We start from the raw sequence: 26,904 nt of genomic DNA on the forward strand, positions 1-26,904 counted from the left end.
CTGCCCTTTTTAACAGGGCCGGGTAATGCACAGGGCTGCCTTAATAGGAGACATTAAGAGAAAGTCGATCTCAGGAGCAAAATGAAATGAGGAACAGGGTCACGACCCGCCACGCCGACCGCCCGCACCTGACCAGGTTTAGAAAGTTCTGCCCAGGCTATTTTGTGTCTAGTGTCTCACTTCCTGACTCCCCAAAGCTTTTCCACCATCTACAAGTCAGAAGTGTGATGGAATACTCTCCACTTGCCTGGATGAGTGTAGCTCCAACAACACTCAAGAAGCTCGACGCCATCCAGGACAAAGCAGCCCACTTGATTGGCACCCCATCCACCACCTTAAGCATTCACTCCCTCCACCACCGGTGCACCGTGGCTGCAGTGTGTACCATGTACACGATGCACTGCAGCAACTCGCCAAGCCATCTTCGACATCATCTCCTAAACCCGTGACCTCTACCACCTAGATTATCACCAGTTGCATGGGAACACCACCACCTCCAAGTTCCCCTCCAAGTCATACACCATCCTGACTTGTAAATATATTGCTGTTCCTTCATCGACGCTACATCAAAATCCTGGAAGTCCCTACCGAACAGCACTGTGGGAGCACCTTCACCGCACGGACTGCATTGGTTCAAGAAGGTGGCTCACCAGCACCTCGTCAAGAACAATTAAAGATGGGCAATAAATGCTGGCCTTGCCAGCGATACCCACATTCCATGACCATTTAAAAAAAATCAGATTGAAGGATTTAGAAATAAACAGTGCAAGGTCTGAGAAGGAAGTGTAAATTAGAGTAGGTGAATTCAATGTCAAATCAGGTACAGAAAGAGAAATAAAGAGTGGGAAAGAATGGATTCAGTGAGAGAGAGAAATAGAGAGAGAGAAAGGAAAAGTAAAACATTTTTTAAATTTTTTAATATAACATTTTTATTAAATCTCAAACTATTAAACAATTAAAACCTGAAGGAATAAGACTCTACACTTGTAATAGTTAATTTTCAGTGCCAGAGGTTGACTAGCAGTAATTAACAGTCATCACATTGTTAAATGGGTACTTAGACTGAAATCCAGGCCTCCATAACCAGTGCCTATGAAAAGACACTTGGTTACTCAACCAGAAAACACCAGGACTGGTTTGATGAAAACGATCAGGAGATCCAAGAACTAATAGGTCGTAAGTGCAGAGCATTTTTGAGCCTCAAGCAACAACCAAACTCGGGAGCTACAAAGCAACATTACAGACGGCTCAAGGCTGAGGTCCAACAAAAAACCCAGGACCTAAAAAACAGGTGGTGGATGGAGAAAGCGCAGCTGATACAACAACTAGCCGACAGCCACGACATACGAGGATTCTTCACTGCAGTTAAGGCCACATACGGTCCAAACTCCCAAGGCCCCACTCCACTGCTGGCAAAGAACGGGGAAACACTCATCAAGGACACCGAGGCTGTCAGGGCCCGCTGGAATGAGCACTTTGAAGATCTCCTCAATCGAGACTCTGCCTTTGACTCGAGTGTTCTCAACTTCATCCCACAGCATGCAACCCGCCACCACCTCAATGAAACTCCAACCCTGCAAGAGGTAGGCAAAGCCATAAAACAACTTAAGAATAACAAGGTTATGGATGCGGATGGAATTCCTGCCGAGGCGCTAAAATATGGCGGAGAGGCGCTGTTGGTACGGATACATGACCTCATCTCTCTCATTTGGAGGGAGGAGAGCATGCTGGGAGATCTCAGAGATGCAGTGATCGTGTCCATTTTTAAAAAGAGGAACAAATCCGACTGTGGCAACTACAGGGGACCACTGCTATCAACCACTGGGAAGGTTGTCGCTAGAGTTCTCCTCAACCATCTTCTCCCTGTGGCCAAGAAGTTCCTCCTGGAGTCACAGTGTGGATTTTGTCCCCTACGGGGGACAACGGGCATGATCTTTGCAGCATGACAACTGCAGGAAAAATGCAAGGAGCAGTGCCAGCCCTTATACATGGTCTTTTTCGATCTTACAAAGGCCTTTGACACTGTCGACCGTCAGGGCTTATGGAGCGCCCTCCTCCATTTTGGGTGCCCCCAAAAGTTTGTCAACATCCTTCGCCTGCACAACGATGACATGTGGGCTGTGATCCTTACCAGTGGATCTGTTACAGACCCATTCCACGTCCGAACCGGGGTCAAACAGGGCTGCGTCATCGCTCCAATCCTCTTCTCAATCTTCCTTGCTGCCATGCTCCACCTCACTGTCAACAAGCCCCCCGCCAGAGTGCAACTAAACTACAGAACCAGTGAGAAGCTGCTTAACCTACACCACCTCCAGTCCAGGTCCAAGACCACCCAAATCTCTGTCGTTGAACTGCAGTACGCGGACGATGCCTGCGTCTGCGCACATTCGGAGACTGAACTCCAGGATATAGTCGATGTATTCACCGAGGCATATAAAAGCATGGGTCTTACGCTTAATATCCGTAAGACAAAGGTCCTACACCAGCCTGTCCTTGCCGCACAGCACTGCCCCCTAGTCATCAAGATTCACGGCGCGGCTCTCGACAATGTGGACCACTTCCCAAAACTCGGGAACCTCTTGTCAACAAAGGCAGACAATGATGTGGAGATTCAACATCGCCTCCAGTGCACCAGTGCGGCCTTTGGCTGCCTGAGGAAAAGAGTGTTCGAAGACCAAGCCCTCAAACCTACCACCAAGCTCATGGACTACAGGGCTGTAGTAATTCCCGCTCTCCTATATGGATCAGAGGCATGGTTGACTTACAGAAGACACATCAAGTCGCTGGAGATACATCACCAACGATGTCTTCGCAAGATCCAGCAAATCCCCTGGGAGGACAGATGCACCAACATCAGTGTCCTCGCCCAGGCTAACATCCCCAGCATTGAAGCACTAACCACGCTCGATCAGCTTCACTGGGCAGGCCACTTAGTCCGCATGCCAGACACAAGAATCCTTGCTGAGCTCCTTCATGGCAAATGAGCCAAAGGTTGGCAGCGGAAACATTACAAGGACACCCTCAAAGCCTCCCTGCTGAAGTGCGACATCACCACTGACGCCTGGGAGACTCTGGTTGAAGACCGCCCTAGGTGGAGAAAGTGCATCCGGGAGGGCAATGAGCTCTTCGAATCTCAACGCTGCGAGCGTGAAGAGGTCAGGCTCAGGCATCGGAAGGAACATGTGGTAAATCAGCGCCACCCCCCTTCTCCCGACGAATATCTGTCCCACCTGTGACAGGGTGTGTGGCTCTCGTGTTGGACTGTTCAGTCAGCAAAGAACTCACTTTAGGAGTGGAAGCAAGTCTTCCTCGATTTCGAGGGACTGCCTCTGATGGAGACTGAAATGGACAAGACTTAGCTTTCCAAGGCGAGTTTAGTTCATATATACCGTACAATAACAGCATCTTCATGTCATTTCATTGGTGAGCAGACAGCGAGATGGCATTTTTGCGATGCTAATGGTGGAGTGGCACAACTTAAACAGAAACTTCTGGATATTTCAGTTTAACTGCGCATCTGCTCCTCACTTGAAGTTGCTGTACCATTTTCACATAAATAACATTGAGTGCCATTAGCCTCACTGTTATTTTGAGAGCAAATTATGGTGCACAGATACTTTTACTTGTTTTTACCGATATAACTATATAATAATAAATAAAGCATATTTTATACCATACTTTGATAAAGTGCTGAGTTAATAAATGCTCAATTTCCCTTTATACTTGAATGGGGATGGAAGGATGATGGCCACACAATACTTTGTGCCTGATGCAATCACGAGTTCTTTAGTCTTTAGTCTCCATTACACATGGCAGGAATTCTGCAGTGTCTTACTGCAGTTTCCTCTAAGGTATCTCAAGGTTAAGTTGAGTCGCTGATGCAGTTAATGTCAGAACAAAGGCTGATAATTAGCCAGCACCTATACTAAAAAAGCACTCATGAAATTTATTTTATGTAACTTCTTTCCCCTTCTATTAATTTTAGCTAGGTGTTCACACAAATTCATTCTCCTAAGTGCTTTCATTTTGAAGAGACTCTGGTTTCCTAGACAACTAATGGATATTAATAATGGAAACGTTACACGAAGCAGAATCATCTTGATCACCCAAGATTCCTAAGGTCACATACATACTCAATGTCTGAAGGGATATCGTTCACATTCAATTAGTATTCTTCAAAGTGTCTCCATTTCCATGATATTTTTGACTTATATCAACAAAATAGCAGAAATCTGTACTGTGTGATATATTATGAGTTCAGGAATATCAACACCATTTAATTAATAAAGTGATGGCACTTTTGGTGCACAACCAAAAAGAACATTAATATCTGATAAAATGAATTGCAAAACACTACCAGGTCTCAGACATTTGCATAATTAAATGATTGATGACATGGTGACTTTGCCACATACACTGAAATTAAAATCTAAGGAAAAGAACTTATCAATAAGATTGAAACCATCCTGTTTTGCTCCAGCCAAACCTCTGCACCTTCGCTACCAACTCCACCCCTCTTCCTTACAGTTAATTCAGGCCAATCCAATGATGCATACTCTGTGTCCTCTTTTCCCCTAAACTTGGCTTCAAACTGCACATCCTTGCCACCACAATGATCATTTTTTACACCTGCACAACATCGTCTGCCTCCACCTCTACCTCACCCCCACAGCCATTAAAGTGCATACCTCTGCTTTTGTCAACTCTGGACCCAGTTACCCAAATGGTTTCCTTGCTGTCCTCCCAAGTGCTGCCCTTCACAAATTCCAACTTGACCAAAATTCCACTACTTGCATGATATCTCACATTAAGTCCCACTCCCCTATCTTCACCAAATCTTCACTAGCTCCTCAACCTCCAATGTTTCAACTTCAAATTCCGTGTTTCCAACTATAAATCTCTCCATTGCCACATCCCTCTCTACCTCTGCAATCTCTTGGGTGAGTAGTCCTGGTGTTAGATTGTTATCTTATATGAAATAAATTTCATTTCCACAAAGGGCAGATAGCAGCAGTTTATCAAATGTTATTATTGGCCACTCTTGTCTAAAGTGCCCTGTCCCACTCAGCTAATCAGTTCCTCTAAGACCTGCATACTACAAGCAGTTTAAAATGGAACATTTTTTTCTCATATCTAATCCTTTGCTTATACTTTGCAGTATCTAATTATTTTGGTTAAAAATGAATTATTTATTTCATGTTAGAAATGTGTTATTCAATACATACATGACAATTTTCAACAAAATAACTGTACATTGTATTATGGTACATAACTTGAAAAAAAAAGCGGCATCATACATCATGTAGCATAGTTAATCAATTTTCCTCACAATAACTATAGCTCTAGGATTTGCCATTTTACTGAGGTTAACAACGATGGCTCAAATGACCTTAAACCAGATTTCATTTGAATGAAAAATCAGGTTAACTCCTTGAAAGTTGTATTTTATTTTCAGTTTGCAGCTGTAAGCTCTCCACATCAGCATTGCCACATTTTGTTTCCTTTTTCTCCTAAAGGTTCATTGTGGCATGGTTTCAAGTTCAGCAGCCCTTCTGTATCTCGCCCAAGGGACTAATCTTCTTGCTTGACCTTAGACTGTGAGCATTGGAGGGGAGAGGGGGAAGAGAGGGGCAGGGGAGAGAGGGAGAATGGGAAGAGAGATGGGAGGGAGAGAGGGGGGAGGGAGGGAGAGGGAAAGGGAGGGAGGGAGAGGGAAAGGGAGGGAGAGAAAGAGGTGAGGGGGAGATTGGAGGAAAGGGAGGGGGTGATTGGAGGGAGGGGAGACGGAGATTGGAAGGAGGGGAGGGGAAGATCGGAGGGAGGGGAGGAGGAAAATTGCAGGGAGGGGAGGGGGGAGATTGGAGGGAGGAGGGAGTTCAGAGGGGAAGATCAGAGTGAGGGGAAGGAGGAGATCGGAGGTGAGGAGTTGGGGGGGGGGGAGATCGGTCGAGGGGGGAGATCCGAGGAGGAGGGAAAGAGGGGGGATCGAAGGGTCAGAGAGAGGCAGGATCAGAGCGGGGGAGAGGGGAATTGGACCAGGGGGAGGGGGGAAATCGGAGGTGGGGGAGAGGGGAATCGGCGGGGAGAGAGAGGGCAATCAGACGAGGGAAAGGGGAATCGGAGCAGGGGAGAGGGGAATCGGGGAGGGAGAGAGGGGAATCGGGGAGGGGGAGGGGAATCGGTCCGGGGGAGGGGGTAATTGGAGGGGGGAGAAGGGAATCAGGGTGGGTGGGAGGAGAGGGGAATCAAAACAGGGAGAGGGGAATCAGAGGAGGGAGAGGGGAATCGGAGCGGGGGAGAGGGGAATCAGGGAGGGGGGAAGGGAATCAGACGAGGTAGAGGGGAATCGGACCAGGGGGAGAGGGGAATCGGAGCGGGGGAGAGGGGAATCAGGGTGGGTGGAAGAAGCGGGGAATCAAAGGAGGGAGAGGGGAATCAGAGGAGGGAGAGGGGAATCGGAGCAGGGAAGAGGTGAATCAGGGAGGGGGGAGGGGAATCAGAGGAGGGAGAGGGGAATCGGAGGGGGAGAGGGGAATCGGACCAGGGGGAGGAAGTAATTGGAGGGGGGAGAGGGAAATCTGGGGGGGGCGAAGAGGGGAATCAGAGTGGGGGGGAGAGGGGAATCGGTGGGGGAGAGGGGATTCAGAAGAGGGAGAGGGGAATCGGAGCAGGGAGAGGGGAGATCAGGAGCTCAGTGGGGTTGGGTGGGGGGGGGGGTGGTTAAAGAGTACCAAGAGCTCAGTTGGGATGGAGGAAGAACGTGATCCAGGTCTAAAGGGGAAGTTGAGAGCCAGAACATGATCTAGATCGTAAGACCGGACGAAATCCGGCTGTCACGACACTGTCACTATTCACGTCATAACCCAATAAGTCTATTAACAATCCGTGACCCACACACAATGCCTCCTCTATGGCGGGACTAGCGGGGAGTAGGTCAGGAACTTGGGGGAGGAGCAGGTCGGGAAGTTAGGAAGGAGTAGGTCAGAAACTTGGGGGAGGAGTAGGTCAGGAACTTGGGGGAGGAGTAGATCGGGAATTTGGGTGGAGGGGGCAATGAGTTTGTCAGGAACCTGGACAGGGTTGGGAGTCGGTCAGGAACTTGGCCTGGGGTGGAGAGCAGTAAGTCAGGAACTTGGGTGGGGAGAGTAGGTCAGGAACTTGGGCGGGGGGAGTAAGTCAGGAACCTGGACAGGGTTGGGAATTGGTCAGGTACTTGGCCTGAGGCGGGAGGTGCGTAGGTCAGGAACTTGTGCTCGGGGGTGAGTCGGTCAGCAACTTGGGCTTGGGGGAGGGGGGTGCGGGGGGAAGAGTAGGTAAGAAACTTGTCCTGGTGGGCAGTATGTCAGGAACCTGGGGAGGTATGTAGGTCAGGTAGGTCAAGAACTTGAACGGTGTGGCAGCAACTTGTTTGGGGGGGCGGGAGAAAGTGTTAACCCATGAGAGGGATCTCTGTTCTGTCTGGAGTCGACAGTGACAATGGTTGGAATTACACTTTGCAAAGTCACTGATTACATGGGCAGGGCTGTTCTAATTACACATCCCATTGAAACTGCTGGGTGTCTTATCCTTCAAGGGGACCAATCAGCAATCAGGTCATGTGATTAAGGGGACCCAATCAGAGCTTTAAATGTTACAAATAAATGTATCCATTTGGAGAACCAGTCCATACTGGTGCCGCCACTATCTAACCCCAGTCTGTTGGATTTAACAGTCTGGAACTGTTGGACACCGCAAATATATTACACTTATGTCATAACATTACAATGTCTTGCGTGTATACACCAGAAGGCAGGACATGTGTCAAGTTAGGTTGTCAGTAATGTGAGGAAGTAGCTTGAACATTACTTGGGCACAAACATCCCGTCCAAGACTTTAGCAGCAGATGGGCGGGGCTTGGCCAGAGGATGAAATCACCATTTGATGACATCATTACATTTCATTTGCTTTCCATCACTTCCTGAACCCAAACTGCTGAAGAGCACCTTTAGTTTGTGGTCTAGGTGTTCAACCAGGAGGTGCTAAGGGTTGGAGATCTGCGCCTCCATTCTGATGTGATCGGAGGTGATTACCATTCGTTCCTGTTCACACAACATTTTAATCATTTTGTTGCAATGTTAAAGTTGGTGTGTGAATACAACCTCAGGTCATCATAAGTCCCTTGCCCTGATACTGCAGAATGACTCACTGTTTCATAAATCAGAATTTCCTATCAAGTATCTTCACTGCAGGCTGAAAGAAATGTAATGGCTTAGATAATTTAATTTTAATTTGTAATAACTGAAAAAGAAATATTTTACTCTCAATATTCAAAACCTCATTGCTGCTTAACTTGTATTTGTGCATGCGGCTAGAAATTATTTAAATCTTGCGAGCAGTTGCTCACTTTCAATAATATAATGGTTTACTTTTATACAAGTTTCTTCCTCTAACTTCCAACAAAAGCCTTCCAGATATAATTAGTAAGTATGATAGCGAGGCTGAGGTTTTTTCCTGAAGCCATCTACAGAGCATCATATTAGTCCATTCATTTTCAATGGAAAATCGGGATTATTTTTCAAATCATCCAAGGTTATAGAATAGTTGGAATTCCAATCTCTTTGAAACAGACTCTTTAGCTGATGGTGAGCTGTATCATCAGCCTCTTCATTATTTTCCAAAGTCTGATTAATGAGCAGACCCACTCCAGTTGTAGAATTGAAGTAGTCAAAAGACCAATTTGAAGTACCTGGAAGTCAATAAGAATACTTAATAAAAAAGATACATTTACACTTTGAAGCAAAACAGTCACACACTCCCTCCAAAATCTGAGCAATGTTTAGTTACATATGAAAACAATTGAGTGTAGAATCTCTTTTGTAAGCCTAAAAAATTATTTGTGTTTACTGCTATATAATGCCTGATGAAATGGTTAACTGGAATTTCTATAACTCATACAAGGGATCCAAGTTCAAACCTCCACCTTGAATGACAAATTCATCTACACCCGTGGCCCAATTTCACCAGTTCTCAACCAAGTGATCAGATGGAATGCAATTTGGTCTTGGAGTATTCCATATAGTGAAGGGGGAGGATTAAAAGATATGTGCAATGAGATCATCATGTTTCAGGGAAGAGACACAGCAGACAAGCAAGGCTTAAAAAATAAAGTTGGAAAAAACTGTCTTAATTTTTGTATTTTTGATTATTGAATAATCAGAAAGCACAGGATGAGCAGGGCTTAAAGACAATAGTTCAAAAAATTAAACCAGAGGTGAAATAGGCTGTAAGTATTGAATGGGGTGATACAGAAATATATTTATTTAGAAAAGAAAAAGTAAAAAAAAATGAAAAGAAATGAAAAGATAAAGAAAAACAACCTGCATTTATATAGCACCATTCACATTCTCAGGCTATTCCAAAGCACATCACAGAAAAGTAGATACGTCCCATCAACAATAACTTGTATTTATATAGCACCTTTAACGTAATAAATCATCCCAAGGTGCTTCACAGGAGCATTATCAAATAAAATTTGGCACCAAGTCACATAAGGAGATATTGAGGCAGATGACCAAAAGCTTGATAAAAGACGTGGGAGGAGGGAGAGGTAGAGAGATGAAGAGGTTTAGAAAGGGAATTCCAGAGCTTAGGGCCTAGGCAACGAAAAGAACAGCCACCAATGGTGGAGCGATTAAAATCAGGGATGCTCAAGAGGTCAGAATTAGAGGAGCGCAGATATCTCGGAGAGTTGTGGGACTGGAGGAGATTACAGAGATAGAGAGGGGCGAGGCCATGGAGGGATTAGAATACAAGGAGAGTTTTATAATCGAGGTGTTGTGAGGTTATCCACTTTGGCAGAAAAAATAAAAAAGCAAATTAATGGGCATGGAACTCCGGCCTCTCCAGGTCTGTATCGGTCGGAATAGGTATGGACCCGGCGAGGCCCCACAAAAGCCGTTTTTTGGTGCGCAATGTGCATGTACCAAAAACCTGCTTTTCCGATCCATCAAATTTTAGCTTGACAGATGCAACGCATCCCCGCAGCCAGGACATTCGCTTGGGTGAGATTGCACTATTTACCCATCTCTTGCCCAGCAAATGTCCTTCAAACTCTTGCGCCTACTTTTACCAGCATAAGAATTTTAAAACATATAAAAAAACATATAAAAATAAAATTTAAAAGCACATTTTATGTTAAAAACCCTGTCCACTAAGCTAATTATATTTTAAACCCTAATTACAACACTTAGAAAAAATATTTTTTTCGGATTTTTTTTTAACACATTTCCTTAACTTTAATTTAAATTAATGTTAAATATGTCAGGTGTTTTTTTAATTTTTTATTTGTGTTTGGGTGTTTGGGGTTCTCATTCATAATAATGAGAACTTGTACTTATGGAGTTCCCATTATTATGAATGAGAATACTGTACCTTCATTGGCTGTCCAGTGCCACGTGTCTCCAGCTTCTCCCTCCGCATCTCCGAGACGTGAAGCTGCTCCGATGCGCAGGAAGAGGAGGCCTCTGACCGGGATCGCTGGAGGACGCAGGAGCAAAAGGTAGGTGTGGATCTTTTTTCTTATTTTCAGACGAGTGCCCGTGGGAAGCCCAGAACCGGGATTTCAGGCCCAATGTTTAAATAGAGAAAAATTACAAAATACTGCAGTACAGAGGGACCTGGGGGTCCTTGTGCATGAAACACAAAAAGTTAGTATGCAGGTACAGCAAGTAATCAGAAAGGCAAATGGAATGTTGGCCTTTATTCCAAGGGGGATGGAATATAAAAGCAGAGAAGTCCTGCTACAACTGTACAGGGTGTTTGTGAGACCACACCTGGAATACTGCGTACAGTTTTGGTCTCCTTATTTAAGGAGGGGTATACTTGCATTGGAGGCAGTTCAGAGAAGGTTCACTCAGTTGATTTCTGAGATGAAGGGGTTGACTTATGAAGAAAGGTTGAACAGGTTGGGCCTGTACTCATTGGAGTTCAGAAGAATGGGAGGTGATCTTATTGAGACATATAAGATAATGTAGGGGCTCAACAAGGTAGATGCAGAGAGGATGTTTCTACTCATGGGGATTATAGAACTAGGGGGCATAGTTTTAGAATAAGAGATCACCCATTTAAAACTGAGATGAGGAGGAATTTCTTCTCTCGGAGGGTTGTAAATCTGTGGAGTTCTGTGCCCCAGAGAGCTGTGGAGGCTGGGTCATTGAATATATTTAAGGAGGAGATAGACAGAGTTTTGAGCGATATGGGGAGTGGGCAGGGAAGTGGAGCTGAGCCCATGATCAGATCAGCCATGATCTTATTGAATGGCGGAGCAGGCTAGATGGGTCAAATGGCCTACTCCTGCTCCTATTTCTAATGTTCTTATTAACCGTGAGCCAATGTAGGTCAGCGCGCACAGGGTGATGGGTGATCATTGAATATATTTAAGGAGGAGCTAGACAGAGTTTTGAGCGATATGGGGAGCGGGCAGGGAAGTGGAGCTGAGCCCATGATCAGATCAGCCATGATCTTATTGAATGGCGGAGCAGGCTAGATGGGTCAAATGGCCTACTCCTGCTCCTATTTCTAATGTTCTTATTAACCGTGAGCCAATGTAGGTCAGCGCGCACAGGGTGATGGGTGAATGGGACTTGGTGCAAGTTAGGACATGGGCAGCAGAGATTTGGATGACCTCAATTTTATGGAGCATAGACCATGGGAGGCCGGCCAGGAGTGCGTTGGAATAGTCAAGTCTAAAGGTAACAAAGGCACGGATGAGGGTTTCAGCAGCAGGTGAGCTGAGACGGCGCGGAGTCGGGCGGTGTTACGGAGGTGGAAATAGGCGGTCTTAATAACGGCATGGATATGTGGTCAGAAGCTCATCTCGGCGTCAGATATGACACCAAGGTTGTGAACAGTCTGGTTCAGCCTCAGACAGTTGCCAGGGAGAAGGATGCAGTCGATGGCTGGGGAGGAGAATTTGCATCAATATCTTCGGTCTTCCCAATATTTATTTGGAGGAAATTTCTGCTCATCAAGTACTGAATGTTGGACAAGCAGTATGACAATTTAGAGATAGTCGAGAGAAGTGTTGGTGAGGTAGAGCTGGGTGTCATCAGCATATATGTGGAAACTGATGCTGTGTTTTCGGATGATGTCACCGAGGGACAGCATGTAGATGGGAAATAGGAGGGGGCCAAGGGTAGATCCTGGAGGGACCCAAGGAGTAACGATGTGGGAGCAGAAAGAGAAGCCATTGCGGAAGATTCTCTGGCTACGATTAGATAGATAAGAATGAAACCAGACAAATGCAGTCCCACCCAGCTCGATGACGGTGGAGAGGCGTTGGAGTAGGATAGAGTGGTCAACCATGTCAAAGGCTGCAGACAAGTCAAGAAGGACGAAGATGGATAGTTTACCTTTGTCACAGTCACATAGGATGTCACTTGTGACTTTGGTAAGAGCCTTTTAGGTACTGTGGCAGTGGCGGCAACCTGATTGGAGGGATTCAAACATGGAGTTCCAGGAAAGATGGGAACGGATTTGGGAGGTGACAATGCATTCAAAGGCTTTGGAGAGAAAAGGGAGGTTGGGGATGGGGCGGTAGTTTACAGTGACGGAGGGGTCAATGGCAATATTGCCGTTAAATTCTTGTTGGGTGTGTGGTCCCTTTAAAGGGCTCCATGGACCATTCAAAATTTTGCACAAGAGCAATTTTTCCTATTTAAAAGCCTATGAGCCAGCTGTACAGGAGCTGCAGAGTGCTGCACAGCTATGCAGCTTAAAGGGAACATTGGTTACGTGTTGGTTTTCTGAGGAGAGGGGTGATGACTGCATATTTGAAGGGGAGGGGTCAGTATCTGAGGAGAGAGACCCATTAACAATATCAGCTAACATGGGAGCGAGTAATGGAAGTTGTGTGATCAGTGGTTTAGTGGGAATAGAGTCGAGGGAGCAGGAGGTGGGTCTCATGGACAGGATGAGCTCAGAGAGGGCATGAGGGGAGATAGGAGAGAAACTAGAGTAAGATGTGAGTTCAGGGCTTCGAGGAAGTTTGGCCCAGTGGGCTGGGGGAAGGGAAGGAAGTAGCAGAGGCAGTTGAATGGTCTTAATCTTCATGGCAAAGAAGTACATGAGCTCCTCGCACTTGTTGTTGGAGGTGACAGGGGAGAGGGGTTTAAGAAGACAGTTTGCAGTAGAGAATAGAAGCCGGGGGTTATATTTGCATTCAAGGACGATCCTGGAATAGTGAACAGTTTTGACAGATGAGAGCAGGACCCGATAATGCTTTATGTAATCCAGCCGGATTTGGCAGTGAATGGCTAAACCAGTTGCCATATCCATTCAGATTTGCATCCCGTGGACTTAGGGGAGTGGAGATGAGGGCTGTATTGGGAGAATGGCCAGGGTGAGAGAGGGTAATAATTTTCATGGGGTCTCGTGCATCAGAGGTGAAGGCGAGAGTGCAGTTGAGCAGATCAGTAACTGCAGAAATGTGGTGGTGAATGGAAGGCCAAAGGCTCGACAGTGAGATTTTGAAAGTGCAGTTGTAAGTGAATTGGGAAAAATGTTCTTCTAGGGGTGGACACAGAAGGAAGTACGTTGGGGGGGAAGAAGGATTTGGGCGGAGAGCAATACGAGGAAGTGGTCAGAGATGGCCTTATCTGTGATTGACACGATGGGACTGGTGAGGCCACACAAGACGGCAAGGTCAAGGGGTGGCCGTGAATATGGGTAGGGGAGTTAAATGGAGGGAGAGATTAAGGGAGGATAGGAGAGCAGTAAATTCAGAGGAGGCAGAGCATAATGAATTGAGATGGAAGTTAAAATCACCAAGGATGAGAAATTGCTCATTGCAGAGGTTAAGGGAGGAAAGCAGTGAAGATACCTTGGTGAGAAAATCTTTATGGTACATGGGTGGGCAGTAGAGAATGAGGATTTTAAATGAGAGGTGAGGGGATGGAACAAGGTGAGATGCTCGAAGGAGGAGAAAGTGCCAGAGGAGTAGGCGACAGACCCAGGTATGATTTGGTGATAAAAAGCCACACCACCAGTGTGATGATCTGTGAGGGGAAAGTGGTAGAATGTATAGAGCCAGGTGGGGAGGCTTCAGTTAGGGCAAGGTGTCATCGCCCATCAGCCAGGTTTTGGTCGATGCAATGATGCACAATAAGGTCACAGATGGCAAGAGCCTTATTCACAAGTGAATGGACATTCTGGAGGGAGATGCAGAGAGGGTCAGTGATAGCTGATCCACTGTCAGAGTCCACAGGGTCAGCTCTGGGAGGGGTGAGTTGGACAGGGTGGAGATTGGCAAGATTAGCCCCCAGTAGGTGTGGTGCATGGGAAAGTCAGCCAGAGCGGAGGATGGGGCAGTTGGTGTTGCTGCTCATAAAGAGGCAACGGTGAGTGCCTTGATAGGCCTTTTGGAGGATGTCAAGAGAAGTACAGTGGGAAGCTGCTTATCTAAAAGGGAGTCAAGTCTGGGATGACAGCAGGAGAGTAGGAAAGTCATGGCGTGCTGAAGGGTTGAGGCAGTGATTTGGGAGGGCAGAGTACCCAAGAGGGGAGAAATGAAAGGAGACATGACGACAGGAAAAAAAAGTTAAAAAGTCGGAGAAAAAGTGGAAATAGAAGTGAAGGGCTCGAACCCGGAGTGACAGCCAAAATGGGCACGTGAAGGGACACAGGGTAAACTCAAGACTCATCGGCCTGGTTGTGTAACAGTTATTAGGATACGTATTTCCTGGTAGTAAATGGGGAATAATAATAATAACTTTTATTTATATAGTGCCTTTAACGTAGTAAAATGTTCCAAGGCGCTACACAGCAGTGTTATAAGATAAAACAGATAAATTTGACACCGAGCCACAAAAGAAGAAATTAAGGCAGATGACCAAAAGCTTGGTTAAAGAGGTAGGGTTTAAGGAGCATCTTAAAGGAGGAAAGAGAGGTAGAGAGGCTGAGAGGTTTAGGCATAACTAAAATCACTTTTTTCCACCTCCGTAACATTGCCCGCCTCTGCCCCTGCCTCAGCTCTTCTGCTGCTGAAACCATCATTCATACCTTTGTTACCTCTAGACTTGACTACTCCAACTTGAGTTTTCCCTGTGGCATAGAGGTGCTAGTGGGCAGACATGCTGCCTTCCCTGTGGCCACCGGTACTGGTGATGCCGATCCTCCTGCGGGCAGCATGGGTAAGTGAGACCCTCCTTTAATGCTATCTCTCCTTGAAAGCTCCAGTGCCTATTGTGCCTACCTTCCCCTCACGCCATCCCTTGTGCCATTTATGCTTGCAGATGAGAGGTCGAGTGACAGCCGAGAGGGTCCTAGCGCTGCTGCGAGTGGGAGGGCAATGCAGGAGGATAGCCTTGAAAGCAGAGGCAGGGAGAGGATGACATGGAGAGGGGGAGGCAAGGCCTGGATGACAGCACTGAGGGCACTGAAATCAGAGGCAGGGAGAGGATGACATGGAGAGGGGGAGGCAAGGCCTGGATGACAGCACTGAGGGTACTGAAAGCAGAGGCCAGGGAGATGATGACATGGAGAGGGGGAGGCAAGGCCTGGACGACAGTATTGAGGGCACTGAAATCAGAGGCAGGGAGAGGATGACATGGAGAGGGGGAGGCAAGGCCTGGACGACAGTATTGAGGGCACTGAAAGCCGAGGCCAGGGAGATGATGACATGGAGAGTGGGAGGCAAGGCCTGGACGACAGTATTGAGGGCACTGAAAGCAGAGGCAGGGAGAGGATGACATGGAGAGGGGGAGGCAAGGCCTGGATGACAGCACTGAGGGCACTGAAAGCAGAGGCAGGGAGATGATGACATGGAGAGGGGCAGGCAAGGCCTGGATGACAGCACTGAGGGTACTGAAAGCCGAGACCAGGGAGATGATGACATGGAGAGTGGGAGGCAAGGCCTGGACGACAGTATTGAGGGCACTGAAAGCAGAGGCAGGGAGAGGATGACATGGAGAGTGGGAGGCAAGGCCTGGACGACAGTATTGAGGGTACTGAAAGCAGAGGCAGGGAGAGGATGACATGGAGAGTGGGAGGCAAGGCCTGGATGACAGCACTGAGGGCACTGAAAGCCGAGGCCAGGGAGAGGATGACATGGAGAGGGGCAGGCAAGGCCTGGATGACAGTATTGAGGGCACTAAAAGCCATGGGGATCCTGACACCCTAGAGGACATTGGGGGATGGAGCCTAGATGAGACTCTGGAGTGCCCTCCATCCGTTGGCGCCATCTCAGATGAGGCAGAGGAAGAGGGGAACAATACTGCCAGCACTGGGTCACTGTTTCCTCTCACACGCGCCAACTCAGATACCAGGAGTATGCAGCTGGATCTAGTAGAGATAGCACAGGGGTCTGTACTGGGTGTTGCATCGGGGCCTAGTGGGCTGCAGCATGGTGACGGGCAGAGGGAAACTCGGGTACCATCTCTCCGGGGGGGGCGAGTCCGCACCGGAGTTCTGCTGAGGAGTACTCAGACGAGCCCATCGATGTTGGAGCTTATGAAAGAAGGGTGGAGGCCGTGCACTCCCAGATGTTGGGGGCAGTGGTAAGGGTGACAGAAAGAATGTCGGAAGTGGTGAAGAGTGTGGAGGAGTCCGCCTCCGCATTGTCGACAGCTCTGTGCACACGATGGAGCACATCATTGCCAGTGTGCAGGTGATGGTGGACTCCCAGAGAGACCGTGTGGATCCAGCTGCGATGCCGTGACTCGTGGTGATGTGGCAACTGCCATTCTAGCACAGGCGCAAGGGAATGAGCGTATCAGTGCTGCTTTGGAGAGGATGGCCCTAGAAGCTCAGAATGCTCTTATGCACTCTGTGCAACAAGCCACGGAGTGTCTACCTGCTGTCATCTCTGATGGCTTGGAGACTGTGGCTGCTCTCATGCAGTCTCAGATGGATGGGATACTGAAGTTGCATGATCAGCCATGAACTCATTGAATGGCGGTGCAGACTCGAAGGGCCGAATGGCCTACTCCTGCACCTATTTTCTATGTTTCTATGGATGCCACCAGACACCTTAGTGTTGCCTTCACAGCTGAGTCCACCACGAGCTATGGGGAACCTTTCGGTGTGGCCCCACAGCACCGACCTGAGCTCCCTCAGATTGGTGCCGGTGGTCATGTGCTGCTCCCGGTGAGTAGAGCAAGCTCCTCGGACCAGGATAAGGATGATGTGCTCCCTCAGGATCACATCATTCCTGACCCCAGACCCCAGACCTGCCACTTCCCCAGTGCCTCCAACCATGGAGTCACCCGAGCCAAGGCTAACTGAACCCTCCAAGGAGGGTGCTGACCAGTCTCCAGCTGGCCCTTCCAGGGCCAGAGCTGGCCGAGGGCATCCTAGAATGACAACTTTAACTTCCACACAGGAAATACAGCAGCCTTCCCAGACCCATGAGGCAGCCACAAGGGAGACACTGCGGTGTAGTAGTAGGATAGGTATGCGTAAGAGGGGTTATAAGGTAAGACGGGTTATAAGGAAATGCACAAGGGTGAGAAATGATGTTGTGTTAGTTTTTTCCACCGTTGTTTATTATGTAATAAGCCTTTATTTTATCTTCCTATAGAAGAGCGGGTGTATCATTTGATGGCGGACAATGATGTATGAAGGGACTCATTGGGATGACCATGGAAAAGTGAAGCTGAAGGGTCATGTGGGCATTAAGTCTTCTGAAATGAGCAGCAATGAGACAGGTCTGCACCTCCCTTGCAGGGTTGGGATGGCAATGCCGCCTCCTGGGTGGCTGGTGATCGGGATCCTGGTCCTCCTCCTCCTCTTGTGCCTCCTCCTCCTGCTGCTGCGCCTCCTCCTGAGGTGCTACTCTGGATCGACCTCCAACGGCTGGCCCCTCATGATTGCCAGGTTGTGAAGCTTGCAGCAGACGACGATGAAGATTGAGACCCGTTCAAGCGAGTACTGCATTACTCCACCAGAGCGGTCCAGGCAACAGAATCTCTGTTTGAGGATAGCGATGCCGTGCTCAATTATACACCTGGTGGCGGAATAATAATCGTTGTAAGCATGTTTGCCAGCAGTCCTGGGGTTCCGAAGGGGAGTCAGCAGCCAAGTGGACAGGAGATATCCCTTGTCCTCAAGCAGCCATCCACAATCCTGATTTGGGCCCAAGAAGATGGCAGGAACACTGCTCTGGCGCAGGATGAAGGCATCGTGGCTAATGCCTGGATACCGGGCATCGACTGTCATGATCCTGCGTTGGTGGTCACACACCAGCTGGACATTCAGGTAATGGAATCCCTTTCTGTTCGTAAACATGTCAACATGGGTCTTTGGCGCCCTCACTCCAAGGTGTGTGCAATCGATGGCCCCCTGCACCCTGGGGAACCCCGCAATCTGGCCTGCCACTCCACCTACTTCTCCCTGGTCATCGGGAACAAAATGTATTGCACTCTACTCCTGTACGGAGCATCTGTGACTTGTCGAATGGAACGATCGGTGGAGGAGAACTGTGAGATGGTAGAAATGTCTGCAGTTGCTGTCTACAAAGAGCCAGTTGCGTAGAAGTTTAATGCAATGGTGACTTTTGTTTCACTGTTTAGAGCTGTCCTCAGCCTTGTCTGAGGCAGCAGATCTGGCCACAGGAGATTGCACAGCTCACTCAGGATGTCCTTCCTGTATTGGAGCCTTCGCAGACACTGCTCATCTGTGAGCTCCATGAAGGAAAACTGCTGACAGTATACCCTGGCACAGTAGGGCCTCCTTCTCCCAGGTCTATGCTGGGCCCCTCTGATGTCAGCCGGCTGATTGCCTTCTCCCTCATCCTCGTGATGCTCTTCAGCCTCTGCAGGCTGAAGCTGACAAGCTCCTCGCCCACTATCTGGTGTGGGGGGCCAGCATACTTGACCCTTCTCTTGATGCCAGCTTGTTCCTGGGCAACCTCTCCGTCTTGAGGTCTGCGGCCATCTCCAGGCACTTCTCTATGTTGGGCAGCCATGCGTGCTGCCTCCCTTGCCCGCTGCCTCTGCACCCGTTGCTGACAGTGCCGCCTTCCCCTGTGTGCCTCCCTGCCTCGCAAATGTGGACAAGGTGTTCTCCTACTAACATTGAGCCCATTGCATCTACAAACTCAACCCTCACTATGAGGCCCCTGTGGAGTACAAAATGAGGTCCCCAGGCCACTAGTAATCATGGCGAGTGATAAATTTTTGAAAAGTCCGAAAAAGTTCTCACAAGTCCGCAAAAGTTTTTGGAACTGCCAACAATTTTTTATAATTTCGCAAAATTTAAGTGAACAAAAATACCAATTCCACTAACATTCCTTTCTCCTCTGATGGCAGTCTCAAGCAGCCCGGCACGGTGCTCTGACACAAAAAGCTGTTGGGGGCACCGTCAAGAAGCAGGTAGGTTTTTTAACACTGAATATAGGTCTGGGGGCAGAGCGGCAGCAGTGCACACTCTGATTGCATCATTATAGCCGCATACACACTACCATGGCGGAAGTGGGGGGAGCGGGGCGGAGTGAGCACCGCTCCAACAATGGCCTAGCTAAATTTCACTGGCGGCGGCCATTGGACCGCAAGTCAGCGGACGCTTGACTCCGCTGCCAGGCCGCCGCTTTCCAGCGGTGATCGGCCTTTTTGGGGAGCTGTGTCATTATCTCTCAGCCAAGTTTCCGTTAGTGCCATGACGTCAATGCAGTCATCCATGATAAGGTCATGGATGGCAAGGGCCTTGCTTGCAAGTGAACGGACATTCTGCAAGGAGATTTTGAGAGGATCCATGATGACCGATCTACTGCCAGCATACACATGGTCATTGCTTGGAGGGATGAACTGGAGTCCAAGGAGATTTGCAAGGTTAGCCCTCCTTGGCCAAGTGTTAGTGGAATTGGTATTTTTGTTCACTTAAATTTTGCGGAGACAGTGATAAGTGCCACGATGGGCCCTTTGGAGAATGCCAAGAGAGGCACTGAGGGACGCTACAGGCTTATCTAAAAGGGAGTCAATCTGGCTCGGTGGCACGAGAGTAGGAAGGTTGTAGAGTAATGAAGTGTTGGCGTAGTGATTTTGGAGGACAGAATATATGAGAGAGGAGAGATGAGAGGCGGCATAACGACGTTAGATACTGACCAGGGAGGGAAAGAGAGAAAAAGCGGGAGAAGGAAGTGTAAAAAGAAGTCAATGGCTCGGGTCTGAAGCAGCAGCCAAAATGTGCATGCAAAAGAACACAGGTGAAAAACTAACAAAGGCATTCAATTTACATGGTAAATACTACAATAAGTATTCTATAATAGTAGAATCAGGAGAAACAAGATGAATTATATTTAAACGAAATTAAATAATATATAGAATAAATTAAGTGAAAATCAGAAAATCAGCAATTGAAGAAAAGTTAAATCAGTCTTTAGCTGAATAGAGAGGAGACAACAGGAGGGGGTCCAGTGTTAAACTCAGAGGTCCCATGGTGGGATAAAGTTGACGTAGGTCGGGTGGAGTCAACCTGGAGCAACAACAAACTGTTGTCCAAGTTTGGAGACAGGTGTGGCGGGCGGGTGAAGTCCAGAAGCTATTTGAAGGGTAGAGTATCGGAGGATGCACTGAGATAGCTATTTCCACTAGAATCAGTTGCGGGGCAGAAAAAAAACAGCGGCAAAGTTGAAGGACACCAAAAGATCCTGAAGCAGCGGGGAAATGTAGTTTGGCCCAGGAGCGTGAAATGCACTTCGTGCCAGGAACCAAACTGTAGATGAAGTGAAAAACCAGTAGAGCCAGTCGGCCAATCACAGGCTCAGCAGGTAACAGTAGCAGTGAGGGAAGGGCTGTAAGTTTGACAAAGTTACTTTAAAATTTAAGCAACTGAGCAGCAGATCAGAGACACAGCAGCTGAGTCTTACGGTGCAGTCCAGTGCAGAAGTGTGGTCCTGATGTCCAGAGAAGTTATGGAATTTAGAAGCCAAATCTGAAAAAAGATCCAGTGCTCACTGAGGAAAGCAAAGAGCAGGCATGGTCCGGGGATGGGCAGTGCCGGTTTAAACTGCCGATTAACTTGTAGACACGGCTAAAATACACCCACTCTTAGAGCTTGGGGAACTCAAATAGTGGAAGAGAGGAGTTTAGTGGGAGAAAGGGCAAAGGATGGAAGCAGATGGCCAAGGATAGAGGTGCACAGTAAGGAGCTCCCTCGGGAGCTGACAGCTCAGGAGCCATCTTGAAATCTATCCACAATAAAACTAGATAAATCTAACCAGGCCAATTGCTTCTTTATCAGCTTTCACCCAATCATCATTATAGTGACGGAAGGAGTCACCAATAGTGCCATCACGTGACACTTACTCACTTTGAACCTGCTCACTGACAGTTCAGGTTCAGGTTCTACCACAATCACTCGGCTCCAGATCAGAACATGGATGCTACAGCTGAACATCAGAGGAGCAAGAGTAACTGCCCTCAACATCAAGACAGCATTTGACCAAGTATGGTCATCACAGCCCGAGGACATCACAGCAACAGCTCCTCACAAGTATGTCTTGGGCCCAACTATTTGCAGATGCTGCATGAATGGCCTTCACCTCCATCATAAGGTCAGGAATGATAAGGTCAGTTTGCTGATGCTTCCAGTTCAATTCACAACTGCTCCAATAATGAAGCAGCTCATGCCAGCCTACAACAGAACCTGGATAATATCCAGGCTTGAGCTGACAAGTAGCAGGTAACATTCATGCCACATGATCATCTGGAATAAGAGAAAGTTCAGCAATTTCCCCTTGACATTCAATGGCACCACCGTCACTGACTCACCCACCATCAACATCTGTGTGTCAACATTGAGGAGAAGCTGAACTAGACGGGCCATCTCAACACCATGGCTGCATGAACAGGACAGAGGCTTGGTACTGGGCAATGAGTGGCTCACTCACCTCCTGATCCCTCAAAGCCTACCAACCATCTACAAGGCTCAAGTGTATACTCATCACATGCCTGGATGGATGCAACCATTGGCAATATTCATTCCGTCCATCACTGGAGCACTGTGGTTTCAGTATTTTCAATCTGCAAAATGCACTGCAGCTACTCACCAAACCTACAACAAGAGTACTTCCCTCTGCTGCAACCTCCACCACAGAGAAGGACAAGAGCACTAATTGTCTGGGAACACCATCACCTCCATGTCGTACACCATCGTGACTGGTTATACATCACCATTTATTCATTGCTGCTGGGTCAAGATGCTGAAATTCCTTACATAACTCCATTGTGGGAGCACCATCATCACAATGACTGTAGTTGTTCAAGGACAAGCCCCACTATCACTTTATCAGGGCATTAGGGATGGGAAATAAAGGCAGTGTTGCCAATATCATTCACATCCCAAGAACAAATTTAAAAAAAAACAATTAAATTATTTTCGAAGTTCAGTCACTTTTGCAACGTAGGCAAATGTCCTCGAATAATTTGAAAGCAGTTGCAAAACTAGGATAGCAAATTTAGAAGTTTGTATTAACCTCAGAATCTCACCAATTCATTCTGAGATGTAGGTATTGAGGATTATTACCCAGTTTTTATTGCGGTAAACATCACTCATGCTCCAGTTCAATCAAAGCTTATTACATGAATAGCTGAATAAAATATTATCCTTAAAACATTTTTTTAATCATTGAAAGGTTGTAGAATACTTTATAGTTCCATTTCCCCATGTTTTTCATTTATTTATAGTTTAGGACACGAAAGCATTGAACGGAAGATAAAACCCTTACCTATATAGGCAATATTTTCTGTTACGAAGTATTTGGTGTGACTCACTCTTGCATAAGGAATGTTGCCAAATTTTCCCACAGGAACAATGAACAATTTCTACAAAAGAGTAAAATTTGTGAATTACTGTAAAGAAATTAAGTGATTATGTACTTTATGCATAAAATATAGCAAAGCTTAGCACACTATAAGAAACTCCTCAAAAATAATTATATATCTGTTAGAATTTTTGGAAGCCTGAAGAATTATAATCAAACATATTTTTTGAATGAATTGAGAATAAATATAATTCTTCACAGCAACTGCCTAAACATTTTATTAGCATCAGTATTAAAATGACCTTGCTTCAGGGTACAAGTTAATAGTTTAAAAGACTGGTGCATTTTTTTCCTCACGTATAATTTGGCTTTTATACAAACATTATAAAAGTAGCTGAGAATGAATAAACCTTCGTCAATTATTAGCTTAATAAATGACTTTTTTTTTAAAGAATACATTATTCACCACGTCAAAATGGACTTTCTTGATGTTTCTCAGAGCTTGAAGTGACTGGAGGTAAGCCAGCATGGATTTATCTGTATGCTTCCAGTAACCAATCAACATTTGAACATGGACATGGCGTTCAATAGCTGCTTTCCTCAGTGAGTCATCAATATGGGGCCAGTATCTAGGTTGCAAAGTGAGATTTAGCATCACATACGAGTATAAGTTTCCAATTAAATAACTACTGCAATTGTGTATCCCAGGTGCACTGGTAATCTTCTGTACTTACAATACATGTCGCAGAAAACGTGATGTTGGAAAATATTCCATGACAGAAACATACAGAAACTTCTTTGCAGCATTGATAGCACTGAGAATAGCATCAAGGTCAGTAGTCCGGCCCTTTGGGCACATTCTGGGAGGAGAGCTCTAAATAAAATAATAATTTCAATTGGTGCTTGAGTATTTTTCGATCCAACTACAATCTAGTGACTAATTGTTAATTAGACTTAATATAACGTGTATGTACATGATATTAGAGCATCTATTTAAATTACAATCTTTAACATTCTTGATCCTATTTTAAATGCAGCTCCTTCAAGGAACTGATACAACTGAGAGGCATTAGACAGTGGCACATCACTCAACCCTGTGGGATTACACCTGCCCTTAGCACTGCTATTCCAGATTGCTCCCAGACTTAGGGGGAAAGGAGCAGGGAGGAGAGGTGAAGGAGTAAAGGAGCAGTGAGGGGTGAGAAAGTGCATAAGGAGAGGGGAAGGCAGTAAGGAGAGGGGAAAGGAGCAAGGAGAGGGAGAATGGGGAAAAAGGAGGGTAAGGGAGAAAGGAAAGAGAGAGAAAAGAGGGGTGAAGGAAACAGGAGGAGAGATCGGAGGGAAAGACCAATGGGAGGGAGAGCGGAAGGGGGAGATGGGGAAAGGGACAGGAAATGTCGAGGAATGAAGGACTGGAAGGATAAGAGGGATGGGGGCACAAAGACACTACCTCAGCAGTGGGGCAGGCTGGGACCATTGGCTGTCAAGTGTCCAGAGCAGTGTATTTCAGGGTCATTCACATACGGTTGTGATTAAGAAATTGGGGGAGTTCAGACAGGGAGGAGTTGAGAGGAGCAGCACCATTATCTTTTCAGGAGGTTTCTCTAGTTTACATAGAGTTGCATAGAATCTGCAGCCATTCAACCCAACTAGTTGGTCTGTACTGGTGTTTATATTCCACATGTGCCTTCTCCCAATATAATTACCTCTTCCCACCCCGCCTCCATATCCCTGAGGATTGTCTCTTTAGTACTCCAGGGAGCTCTCCTGTGAGAGAGAATATCCAGTCTGCTTGGCAGGAGGTGGCTGACAGAATTAATAAATTCATAAAAGAAGCTCCATAGAAGTCTATACCCTCAGGATATCTGCCAAGATAAGGCTAGCCAGCACTGCACGCGAGACTCTGCCTTTGACTCGAGTGTTCTCGACTCCATTCCGCAGCATGCTACCCGCCACTACCTCAGTGAGACCCCAACACTGCACGAGGTAGAAAAGGCCATAATACAGCTAAAAAACAACAAGCCTACAGGAGCGGAGGGAATCCCTGCTGAGGCACTGAAGTATGGTGGAGAGGCACTGCTGGTCTGAATACATGACCTCATCTCTCTCATCTGGAGGGAGGAGAGCATGCTGGGAGATCTTAGAGATGCAGTGATCGTGACCATCTTTAAAAAAGGGGACAAGTCCAACTGCGGCAACTACAGAGGAATCTCCCTGCTGTCAACCACTGGGAAAGTCGTCGCTAGAGTCCTCCTCAACCGACTTCTCCCCGTGGCCGAGGAGCTCCTCCCAGAGTCGCAGTGCGGATTTTGTCCCCTCCAGGGCACAACGGACATGATTTTTGCAGCGCGACAGCTGCAGGAAAAATGCAGGGAACAGCGCCAGCCCTTATACACGGCTTCTTCGACCTTACAAAGGCCTTTGACACTGTCAACCGCGAGGGTCTATGGAGCGTTCTCCTACGTTTCGGATGCCCCCAAAAGTATGTCACCATCCTCCTCTGCCTGCTCCACCACGACATGTAAGCCGTGATCCTTACCAATGGATCCATCACAGACCCAATTCACGTCCGGACCGGGGTCAAGCAGGGCTGTGTCATTGCCCCAACCCGCTTCTCAATCTTCCTTGCTGCCATGCTCCACCTCACAGTTGATAAGTTCCCCGCTGGAGTGCAACTAAACTACAGAACCAGTGGGAAGCTGTTCAACCTTCGCCATCTCCAGGCCAGGTCCAAGACCACTCCAACCTCTGTCGTCGAGCTACAGTACGCGGATGACGCCTGCTTCTGTGCACACACGGAGGCTGAACTCCAGGACATAGTCGACTTATTTACCGAGGCGTATGAAAGCATGGGCCTTATGCTAAACATTAGTAAGATAAAGGTCCTACACCAGCCTGTCCTCGTTGCATAGCACTGCCCCCCAGAGATCAAGATCCACAGTGTGGCCCTGGACAACGTGGACCACTTCCCATATCTCGGAAGCCTCCTATCAACAAGAGCAGGCATTGACGATGAGATCCAACACCACCTCCAGTGCGCCAGTGCAGCCTTCGGCCGCTTGAGGAAAAGAGTCTTTGAAGACCAGGCCCTCAAAACTGTCACCAAGCTCATGGTCTACGGGGCCATAGTAATACCCGCCCTCCTGTATGGCTCAGAGACGTGGACCATGTACAGCAGACGCCTCAAATCGCTGGAGAAATACCACCAACGATGTCACCGCAAGATCCTGCATATCCCCTGGGAGGACAGACGCACCAACATTAGCGTCCTCGTCCAGGCCAACATCCCCAGCATTGAAGCACTGACCACACTTGATCAGCTCCGCTGGGCAGGCCACATAGTTCGCATGCCAGACACGAGACTCCCAAAGCAAGCGCTCTACTCGGAACTCGTCCACGGCAAACGAGCCAAAGATGGGCAGAGGAAACGTTACAAGGGTACTCTCAAAGCCTCCCTGATAAAGTGCGACATCCCCTCTGACACCTGGGAGTCCCTGGCCATAGACCCCCTAAGTGGAGGAAGTGCATTCGGGAGGGTGCTGAGCTCCTCGAATATCGTCGCCAAGAACATGCAGAAATCAAGCGCAGGCAGCGGAAGGAGCGTGCAGCAAACCAGTCCCACCCACCCTTTCCCTCAACGACTATCTGTCCCACCTGTGACGGAGACTGTGGTTCTCGTATTGGAATATACAGCCACCTAAGAACTCATGCTAAGAGTGGAAGCAAGTCTTCCTCGATTCCAAGGGACTGCCTATGATGATGATGATGGTATCAAGTAAACAGGGAAAGTATCAAGCCCACTAATTGTTTCCGCTGACATTCTGACTGATGCTCTAGGCTGAGCCCTATGAAATCAGGTATTCCTAAGCTCCACTTGCATGTCCATACTGCAGCAAGATGCACTTTACTGCTCTCAATTAAAGCTGCAACTGTTGTCCCTTGACCATTTAGAAAGGTGACTCTACAAAACAAGCTTAGCGCATTACATCTTTGTATGATGCATGCCACTGGATGGTCACTTGTTTCTCGCTAGTCTAAGTCTTCTTCTGACTTCTAACATGTCAACATTACTTCTCTATTTGCAGGAAAATTCTTCATAACAACAGAGACTGGAAGCAGAAGAGGACTCCTTCGGAATAAATCCCTCACATACACGAGCATGCCATGCT

General features: G+C 47.4%; 1 protein-coding gene across 1 annotated transcript in view; it reads right to left on the reverse strand.

Annotated features, from left to right (window-relative positions):
• Positions 1–6,159: 6,159 nt before the first annotated feature.
• LOC139262755 (5'-3' exonuclease PLD3-like) overlaps positions 6,160–26,904 on the reverse strand; it is a 43,574-nt gene continuing 22,829 nt past the window's right edge. Inside the window, exons 7-10 of the mRNA XM_070877906.1 lie at positions 23,470–23,609; positions 23,202–23,364; positions 22,700–22,796; positions 6,160–8,725 (exon numbers count right to left, since the gene is read on the reverse strand). Of these exons, the coding sequence (XP_070734007.1) occupies positions 8,511–8,725; positions 22,700–22,796; positions 23,202–23,364; positions 23,470–23,609 (615 nt within the window). The 3' untranslated portion in view covers positions 6,160–8,510. The remainder of the gene's footprint in view (positions 8,726–22,699; positions 22,797–23,201; positions 23,365–23,469; positions 23,610–26,904) is intronic.

Source organism: Pristiophorus japonicus, chromosome 4 (genome assembly GCF_044704955.1).
Source record: "Pristiophorus japonicus isolate sPriJap1 chromosome 4, sPriJap1.hap1, whole genome shotgun sequence".
In the NCBI taxonomy this organism is placed as follows: domain Eukaryota; kingdom Metazoa; phylum Chordata; class Chondrichthyes; family Pristiophoridae; genus Pristiophorus; species Pristiophorus japonicus.